Consider the following 10,133-nt stretch of genomic DNA (forward strand, 5'->3'; position numbering starts at 1 on the left):
CAGGAAAGTTTCAAAGTGAAAAAATACTTTTAAGTATTATTTTAAATTCTTAACTTTAAAACGGGTCAATTTGACCATGAACAGAAGAGATGTCTCATTTTAATTTATCCACATCACGCCATAAACAAAAAAAATCCAAATATAAAATACAATTTTTAAATTTTTTATCAATTGCATATAAAACTATTGTAATTTATATGTAGGTCTTATGCTTATGACTTATGCTCATTGAACCCTGATCTGTGAACAGTAAAGAACATCATTGAACTAAATATTGATTGAAATGGTTAGTAATGGAGTTATTGATGAGATATATTCATATTCATATTCATTCATATTCAGATATATTCAGATATTCATAGACCTACACTTAAAGGATCTATCTTTTTTATTCTCTTTGATAAAACAGAATATGCAGCACTGTCTGCAATAAGTTTGTTTCAGTGAGAATTGACAACATGATCAGGTCAACTTACAATATTAAAAATGTTTAAGCTTTTCTTTAAATATCGCTTTGCTTCCTCTTCTCCTCTGGCACATCTCATTTCAGCTGTCAATCAAAGCAGTTTATAATAATAATAATAATAATAATAATAATAATAATAATTATTATTCATTTTATTTATAAAGCGCTTTACATTTGCTAACAAATCTCAAAGTGCTACACAAGCGGATTAAGACCAGGAATAAAACATAAAACATGTAAAGCCTACAAAACATATAAAACATAGAATAGCACAGCATTAAAGTAAAAAGTAATGATCATTTTAAAATGATCACTTTAAAATGCTTTTCTAAACAAAAAAGTCTTTAACTGTTTTTTGAAACAGTCCACAGTCTGTGGTGCCCTCAGGTTCTCAGGCAAGATAACAAGATGCACCTTTTTAATATCCTAAAAGAACAAGACTAACAGAGGAAAAGCTTTATATCTGCTGACATAAAGGGGCCTGGCTTTGTGACCTATACAGCTACTATGATTTAAAATGCCTCAATGCTGAGGAGCTGCAATATTATTATTCAATTAACATGTAGTTTTCCAGCTCTTAATTGAGATTATTACTTAAAAACTATCAGATGTGATTCCAGGTAGTTATTATTGTTACCCATGTGATTTTGGCCATTTAATAAAAAATATATTTTGTTGTTTGTGGTTGTTACTTTAATGTGTTCTCACCATTTTATTTTTCTTATGTTCATACAGCCAGTTTAAATTATTAAATGATGTAAAAGAATGATTTTATTACATTTGTATCAATTTTGCAACATTCCGATTAAACTTTTGGTGACGTAAGAAACGCAAAGAATGCTGAAACTGTTACATGACTGATAAGCTGCCTTTGAATAGAAAGATACTTCGATTCTAGTTCCTGCGGGTTTCTGGTAAGTTCAAGTAAAGAAGCCACTTTGGTGTGATACGACGAGCAACGCGGACATGGCTTTCCTGAAAAGAACATTTGTGGTTTTTCTCCTCATCTATATGGGTGAGTTAAACAAAGTCCTGTTTTCCAGTACTTAAGGAATATATGAAGATTTTTCAATTAGATTGTATTTAGATTGTATTTTGTATGACAAACATGTCTTAACAGAATATTAAGAAAATTAAGCATAATTCCAGTAAAAACATTGCATTGCTGAAATATTGTCTGTGCTGATTATTCTAATTCAGTAACTATCAAGGTCCTGATATTTGAATGCTCAAAAAAAAAAGGAACGGTTGGCCGAGCACAGGCCAGAAAATGATTGTTTGTGAGGAGGGCTGACAGGGTGGTGGGGGGGGAGCAGCAGGGTGGCAGCTGGACTCTTAAAACACCAAGGTCTCGGTCTTGCAAAGTGGTTTTCTTCATATTTAAAACACTTATTCAAAAGTAAATGTCTATGTTTGTGCTCTTGTTCTTTTGTGTCCCTCAGTATTTGCCAACACTAAACTGTGACAGTTTCCAACATAATACATCTGTAAAGTGCAGCTAAAGTTAACCCATATTAATAGAAGATAGTTTTTAATTGTAGTCCTAAAGACTAAACCGAGCTTAAGTTCCACTTTTGAGGAGCTTGATAATTCCACCTTCAGATGATTTGTACTCACAGATACATTATTTCATGACATTAAAAATTCAGCAGTAAAGTGACACTTTTTCTTAGACTGTGATGACAAATCCATGGGCTGCTATAAGAAGTTACAGTCGAGGGAGGGATCAGGGACTGTACTGACCTTTCCTGTTAATGAATGCAGGGAATCTAAAGCCAGATGTGAGCACAATTAGGATTGAGGGTCATAATCAGAATTAGATGTAGGTCAGGAAGAACCAATGCTGACTGTGTAGTGGATTTATGTGCATGTCTATGTGTTTTTCAGCCTGGACAAAGGTGGAGCTGACAACACAGGAGACTGTTGAGGTTTACCTGGGTGACTCTGCTCAAATCCTCTGCCAGTATAACGTCACTGATGGGAACAATCAGCCCAGTGATTTATTTGTCCAGTGGTTTGTGGTGAGTATAACTGAAACTCTCTGACACAATTCAACTGCTCACTTCTTGTGTAGGTCTGCTGCTTAAAAGTCAGTAATTTGAATCATGGCCAGTGACCCACAACTGTAATTGAATCATCAGGCTATTTAATTGCCTCCCTCATTGTCGACGCAACAGTAAAAAAGGATAAAAAATGTTGAAAACATAAAATAAACCACAGACAAATCTAAGCTATAATGCAGCATAACAATAAAACCATTTTTTTATAAGAGAGAATTTATTTCCAATGGAAATTTTACATCAACATCAATGTTTGTCCTGCAGGCAGCTTTTGATTGTGTTCACTTTAATCATATTGTCAGGACAAAGGAGACACACAGGCTGTGTGAGTGAATAACTTTTCTATCAGTGTAGTGTTGAATAATGTGTCATTCAGGGCTGAGCTCATAGAATCTATCAATCAATATCGTATGTTATGACTCAGCTGAGCGATGGCTCACATTGTATGTTTGTTTCACAGCAGCAGTCAGCTGGACACACATTTTACTCAGCATTTTACTCCATGATACACAGTTAAAGGTGATGTGTCAGCCTGACTACATGTCCTCTTTTCTGCAGACATCTGACATAAGGGTCTCTCGGAAACTGATCTTCTACGGTGATGACAAAAAACAGAAAGTAGTCGACAACACTGACTACAGTGATCGGATCAATGTGACTTTGGACCATCAGGAAGCTCAACTCACCATCCAGAATGTCCAGCTCTCTGACAACAGGCAGTTTATCTGCCACGTGCAGGAGAAGGTCTTTGGGTTTGCTGTGGTCACGACCGATCTCAGAGTGTTTGGTAAGGAAACCCACCAAACATTAAATGGATTTCAAAATAGCTGTTGTTTAAAGGAACATTCCAATCTGTAAGATTTGTAATTATTCTTTTTCTAACTCAGCTCCTCCAGACGCCCCAGTGATCAAGGATGTTATGACAGGAATATCTGTGACCAATGAGATGCCATCTAAGGTGGGCCTACTTAATCTTAGACACTGTTAGTCCCTGAAATCAAGTTTCCTGTACAGTGCTGCTAAAGATTGGCCAATGTGACTTTCCATCCAGGTTGCATCATGTGAGGTTCGTAACAGCTTCCCTGAGCCCAACATCACCTGGTACAAGAACAGCATGCCACTGATGTCCTCAGCAGGACGTAAGTGCAAAGTGTAGATGAGACACTGTGTCTGGGTCTCACCTGTATCACACTTTGAATTTTCTGTTAGCAATCGAAGCTGTTAATGTGAAGCATCAGTGTGTTTCTATTAAAGCCTGATAGCAGCTGTAGTCTTGCCAGGGTTGTAATCATGAGGACCAGATGTCTAGATCACCAAATTACCAGCTGACAGCGACAGAGAAACAGTTGGAATATGCACTTTGTGACCTCTACAGCAATAGGTGTCAGTTTCATAGAACTTCTGTCCATTGTTACACTAAACATCTGTATTGTGTTTGACAGATGCAAATGTGAGCAGAGATCCCAGAGGCTTTTTCTCCGTCCAGAGCACATTGGAGTATAAAGCGGTGAGGGAGGATGAAGATGCCTATTTCTCCTGTGAGGTCAGCTTCTTTGTCCCAGGAGGCGTCAGAACGTTGGAGTCCAACAGCGTCAACATCACTGTTTACTGTGAGTTAACGTTGAGCCTTTCTTGGAAATGACCTTGTAAAATGACTTTAGCAGCTCGCTGAATAAGCCTTCTTAATTTGAGTGTGTGTGTGTGTGTGTTTAGACCCTAGCACCAAGGTGGAGATGTGGAGGGAGTCGCCCCAGGGCTTGGTCAAAGAGGGGGATACAGTGGAGCTGCGTTGCCATGGTGACGGCAACCCCCCTCCATCCTTCATTTTCCACAGAAAACAAGTAAGTTTCACAGTACGTGGTGTAATATCGGTTCGGCCTTGTCTGCCTCCATCTCTACTTTCAAATACCGTGGGTTTAGATATTGGGCCTAAATATATTGTCGGCCCACTGAATCCCCCTAATGGAGTCTGTTGGGAATTGCAGCTGCATTGTTTCACCACATGATGAGTATCACATGCAGTGTGCAACATTAAAACTTGAAATCCAGTAAGGTTAGGGAAACTATTCTTTTTACACTCCCTGTCCCCTTGAGATTGTTGGCGTTAGCTAGTAACATTCCACAACATGGACAGAGATGACAACTTTCATTCATTTTTGAGCAGGACCAGGATGTGGACTTGGAGAGCAGTGGCCACGTGTTGATCCTGTCACCGGTGTCACGAAACCACAGCGGAATCTATCAGTGTCGCCCTCTGGACTCTGACGAATACGCAGACGTCAAAGGAGAAATTCAGCTCCCTGTGCACTGTGAGAAGTGGTCTCACACACACACACAAAGACTCCACCTCCATACTGATTGTCTCATGTGAAAGAAAGCGATAAATCCATTCCTACAGCATTTGATTTCCTTTTCTTTGCTGTTTGTTGTGTTCAGATTTGGACCCAGCTGTTGTGGTGCCAAAAGACTCAGAGGTGATGCTCAAAGGGGAAGATCTGACTGCAACCTGCAATGCCCTGTCCTCTCTGAAAACACACACTGTCTGGTACAAGGTATGTACACAGTAGACCAGAGACTGGATTGAAAATCTTACTGAAAACAGTAGAAAAGAAAAGGATAATGAATATGTTTAGATGATGTGAAAGCTAATAAATAGCTGCATTAGTGTGTGTGTTTATGGTTTACATGTGTGTAGGATGGGAAGCAGGTAGGCACGGGAAACACACTGCACCTGCAGGACGCCACCTATGGAACAACAGGACAGTACCATTGTGAGGTCTCTGCTCCCTCCTTCCCGGCCTTGCACAGCAGCGGCTCTGTTCACATCATTGTACGAGGTCAGTGGCCCCACACGGCTCCCTAGCTCAGCCACCTCCTCCTCTTTTTCTCACATTCCAAACCTACCATAAAAAGGTGAACTGGACCCTTTCAGGTCACTGGAGGGCTTTTCATGTGAAACATCTGTGCAGGAAGCGTTGACTTCCACTGACACTAGCTCAGCATTAAAGGAGAGTAGATATGAACTGGGATGTTTGAGGGTTAAGAATTTCAATTCTAAGGTGAGGTGAGGGCAAAGGGCTGAGGAAATGCTTTATGTCACTCAGCAAATATATGTGTGTGTGGGTGTGTCTAGGTGGTCCCCAGCTGGTTGGAGAGGATCAGGAAGTGCAGCTGGAGGAGGCAATAGGCAGGATGGTGAACCTGAGTTGTGAGGCTGAAGGCTCTCCACTGCCCAGCATCTCCTGGAACATCATCGGCACCCAGGTCACCAAGAAGGCTCACGACACAGCACTAACCTGCTTCTGTTAGAGGAGCTTTGTTTGTAGTCATGTCAATGGTGGGAGCAGTGTTTTTCATTGAAGCCCTCAAATTTCTCTCATGGTAGAGTCCGACTTCCAACTTACCCAGATTTGGGGGCTGATTCTAGTCATTGTAGAGTTTCCTGCTTTCTTCTTGTACATAGATCGTTTCTCTGTAGGTGCAGGAGCCATTATTTCTGAATGAATACAAAGAGAATACAAAGAGTGTCATTATTTAAGATGATGTTTGCTTTAAATTCAAATGAGATACGCAGCCTGATGGGATGAAAATTCCACTCACTTTCACTTCTCATGAAGAAACGTTTGTTCTGGTACAGATGCAAAGCTTTGCACCCAACTGTAGTTATACCAGCTGTGAAGAGCATTTCTATTGTGCCAATATAAAACACATGGTTTCTTCATCAACAAGGTGTGTTTGTGTCTCCACAGAACTGGAAGGAGGTGGTAAGAAAGTCGAACGAGTACGTGGCTCAGAGTGTGGTGTCAGTAAATGTCACCTCGGACATCAGAGCTCTTTGCAACGTTTCCAATGACGTGGGCACTGAAGTCAAAGCTTTCAACATTAAAGCCAGTAAGAGCTTCTCTCTCACTTTCCATGTATGAGTGGATGGATTATTAAAAAAGGGGCCATTTAGCGAGTGAACCATTAATCTTTATTCTCAGTTCTCTAGTGCAGGGAACAACCAGGTTTTGAATTGTTGAATTGATTTCATGTTATTCATTTTTCCATCATATTGGAAAAAAACAAACAAAATAGCACAACCACAGTAAAGTCAGAACATTGTGCTTCTGTATGTGTTTCACCAATTCTAAGTGTATGAAATCTGGAATAACCAGCAAAAGGTTTTTCATACAGCATTTGAGTTATTTTGGATTGAAAGTTTCAAAGCCTGTTTGAAAAGTTTTGGTCACTGTCGGGCTTTAATGGTACAGGCAGTAGAATGTGGCTTCTAACTAGGGACCAAACTAGCGATTGTACATTAGGGGATGAACTAGGAGACGTAGGGTGACCTCAATGCTCATTAAGGTTTAAACTGCTAAATCAAGTTTAAAGGCTCTGAAAACCAATTTTGTTAATCCTTTACTTGGACAAACTCTCACTCTCTAAGTGTTGTTTTTCTTCCTCACAGTTCCCAGTGTCACCACACCAGCTCCCTTCACTCCTGGTAAGAGTTTTGCCCTGACAGCTCTTTTGTCAGATGCCTTTTCCCCTTTCCCCTTTTATGTCCCGGAATTTTGAAAAAACAAAAATAAGCTGAATACATGTAGTGTTGATTCTCTCTTGAGAAATATTAATAAAATAAATGTTTGTTTGCTTGTCTAAATATCCACTGATGTCCTGAGGGGCTGAACCTCTTCCAGGTGTTACATGATCAGTTTGACTTAACTAAAAATACTTGTACAATCAGAGGAAACTAGTGTTTACTAGTGGAAAATCTAATAATCAATCATGTATAATAAAATATGTATGCGTGATAGAATAAATACCACAATCTTAGTTTTTAACAAATTCAAACATCTGATCTGAACAATAGAATTCAGGAAAAGGGGGCTGAAGTCATTGGGTGAGAGGCAGGGTACAGCCCGGACAGGTCTCCAGTCTGTCTCAGGGCCATCACAGAGAGACATACAGAGAAAGACCATCATCACAATCACATTCACTGCTACAGGTCATTTAGTCACCAATTAACCTAACATCATGTCTTTGGACTGTGGGAGAAAACTGGAGTAGCTGGAGGAATGTATGTATGTATGGATGTATTCAAAGATAAGCCAAAAAGTGCTCTACAAATAAAGAAACCAAACTATTTTATGTGGTTGGTACACAGTGAAGCAAAGGTCAAATCCTCTTAAACACCGCAGCTGTCAAAGTAGCAGCTCAGAGATGAGAACAATTGTTAGATGAAGTGAACTAACAGGATTTTCTTGCTCTCTGTGTTTGTGTGTTCATGCAGCTAAGGGCAGTGGGGTGATCATAGTAGTCATCATACTGTGTCTGCTGCTGCTGGCCATCAGCAGTGTCCTCTACTTCCTGTATAGGAAGGGAATTATCCCACCTGGACGCTCAGGGAATCTGGACATGTGAGTATTGTCTCTGCTACTCAGTACAGTAAATATGTATTAATCCTCAGAAAGAAAAAGAAAATGTCGTCATGTAGTCTTCAACAAATGCACTGTTAAATCCTGGGACTGTATCCAAAATGTTCAAATTATGAGTCAAGTGGACCTGGGAAGACTTATTGTGCCAATCCTCCTTTCTGTCAACAGCACCTCAGAGAGGACCCCCAAAGATGACGTGATAGAGATGGTCACGTTGCAGAGAGTAAGGAAACTGTCGACCTAGAGTCCATGGAGTCATCAACAACGGCCCTGATGAACAGGTAACTATTGTCGTGGATGAATAGTTGAGGATAAAACAGGAACCACACACAGAGAAAATGTCTGCATTTTTCTCACTTATGTGCTTTAAGAACGTCTTTAATGCACTAGAAAAATGATTCCTGGGTTATAATTTCCCCATTTTCTCTTTCAGGTAAGTTTGGCCAACTACTGGCTTGTTCACAAACACTTCCTGTTTTCTCTGATGTTGATCCATAGCAACTCCTCCTCCTCCTCCTCTGTAGATCAGAGCTTCTAAGTAATGTCATGTGTGTGCAGTGTATGTATGTGTGTGTGAAGGTGGGCTTACACTGACACTAACGACTGACTCCTTTGTCCAGCAGGAGGAGCAGGAGGTGGTGGCCTTGGACCGTTTGTGAAGGTGACAAAGGTTAAAGATTGGTGATGTGCTGTGCCTGCTTTGTGATTGCATCATACACTTCATTTGTTCCTGTGCTTGTTCTGATCTGTTCTCTTTTGATTGTGTTTCCGCTGAGAGCTAGTTAGGCCTGACAATGTAACATGTTAGAAGATTTCAGTCTTTGTTTTAAGTTGTTCAATAAGACATTATTTGCTTGTTCTTGATTTTTTTAAGTTTTAAAATAAATGTTGAAATTGTTCTTTTTCCAAAATGTGTGTAAATTCAGTAGAGTACATGTGATTTATGGATGCTTGTGTGTTTCTGCTTTGCAAGAAACTAAGGTCAAATAAAAATGTTTGATTTAAAGACAGGCTATTTCTTTTCTATTGACATTTGTCTCTAACGTATAAAAGAGTAGTTGGAATAGAAGCAGTAGGCCCCAAGCTGCCCTTCTCACTGCAAATCAATTCAAACATTTATTATCCATTTAGAATAAAGTGTTCAACCAACACTTTGAACAAATTACAGACATTAATTATGTGTAGAAGAATCTATTCTTCTAAGACCATTAAAGTCAAACAGTCATATTAATGTAGTGGATGATCAGCATATTCTATAAAGGAAGATGGTTATTTAGTGCATTTCAGAGGTGGTGTGAGATCATTTCCTGAATATCCCAGAGTTGCTCTGTCAAAATACGTCCATATCCAAGAATGAATCCAAATTGAAATAAAAATACTGCAGCTGTGGGGCATCTGAACATGAAACTCACTTTGCAAGACAGGTCAGTTCATTTTTGCTCAGTGATGTATCTGCATTCAACAAAGGTTTTCAGCAGTATGACTCTTGTCTGGAGGATCACGAGTTACATGATACAAAGTAGCAAATGTAAAAGACAATATAATATGGCAGCATTCGCATTTGAAAGCAGACAAGACAACTAAAGCTCCACATTCTACCAATGTCCACACCCACAGTAAATAACACGGGCAAAGACACGTTGGGTAACTTTTTTATCAGAGGAGAAAGAACTATTCAGCTACTAAGTAGCTAAATATTGTGAAGCCAACATCTGATGTTCTGTAGGCTCATTCCTGTCTGTCATCATTTGTTTTCATCTACAAATTAGTGAAATAACAAAAATGGGTCACACTGTCTCTCAGGCTGATAGGGTCTGATAGGGGGACCCTGAACTCACGGGATAAGAACAGGAACAATAAAAACAAATGATGCCTCACTTGACCACACAGGAAATTACTCCTTTGAAACACATTCAGAACAAAACATAAAGTCTCTTAGCAGATGATGAACTGGATGTCATATTCACATGTCCATGTCCAGACGGTTTCAAACTGTCTTTGTACAATGTTACTTTAGACTCAAGGTACACACTGCCTGGCCAGAAACATTTAAGTCAGCTGTGCCTAAACTGTGCGATTCATGTCGACAAACTCCAGTATGTAAATGGCAGAACGTTTGACATATCGTCATTCAGAAAATATCTAGATATTAGATAGATAGATTTACTTTCCCAAAAATTCCCATCA

General features: G+C 39.5%; 1 protein-coding gene and 1 long non-coding RNA gene across 2 annotated transcripts; both read left to right on the forward strand.

The window, feature by feature from the left end:
- Positions 1-1,432: 1,432 nt before the first annotated feature.
- LOC137100155 (cell surface glycoprotein MUC18-like) lies at positions 1,433-7,086 on the forward strand. The gene is made up of 13 exons (XM_067477792.1): positions 1,433-1,481; positions 2,354-2,487; positions 3,085-3,313; positions 3,414-3,484; positions 3,578-3,665; positions 3,969-4,136; positions 4,240-4,367; positions 4,691-4,835; positions 4,963-5,078; positions 5,222-5,363; positions 5,660-5,830; positions 6,256-6,417; positions 6,977-7,086. The coding sequence occupies exons 1-13, from the start codon at positions 1,433-1,435 to the stop codon at positions 7,084-7,086; spliced, it is 1,713 nt and encodes a 570-aa protein (XP_067333893.1).
- Positions 7,087-7,797: 711 nt separating this feature from the next.
- Positions 7,798-8,924, forward strand: LOC137100602 (uncharacterized). The gene is made up of 3 exons (XR_010910938.1): positions 7,798-7,928; positions 8,115-8,227; positions 8,567-8,924. It is a non-coding gene; the product is annotated as an uncharacterized lncRNA (long non-coding RNA).
- The last annotated feature ends 1,209 nt before the right edge of the window (positions 8,925-10,133 follow it).

Source organism: Channa argus, chromosome 15, assembly GCF_033026475.1.
Source record: "Channa argus isolate prfri chromosome 15, Channa argus male v1.0, whole genome shotgun sequence".
NCBI lineage: Eukaryota > Metazoa > Chordata > Actinopteri > Anabantiformes > Channidae > Channa > Channa argus.

Bases quoted from the DNA above. Each gene is read 5' to 3' on its own strand.
- LOC137100155 (XM_067477792.1), top strand. From the start codon at position 1,433: ATGGCTTTCCTGAAAAGAACATTTGTGGTTTTTCTCCTCATCTATATG. The intron at 5,364-5,659 runs GTCAGTGGCCCC...GGGTGTGTCTAG, and splicing joins TGTTCACATCATTGTACGAG to GTGGTCCCCAGCTGGTTGGA. The intron at 6,418-6,976 runs GTAAGAGCTTCT...TCTTCCTCACAG, and splicing joins AGCTTTCAACATTAAAGCCA to TTCCCAGTGTCACCACACCA.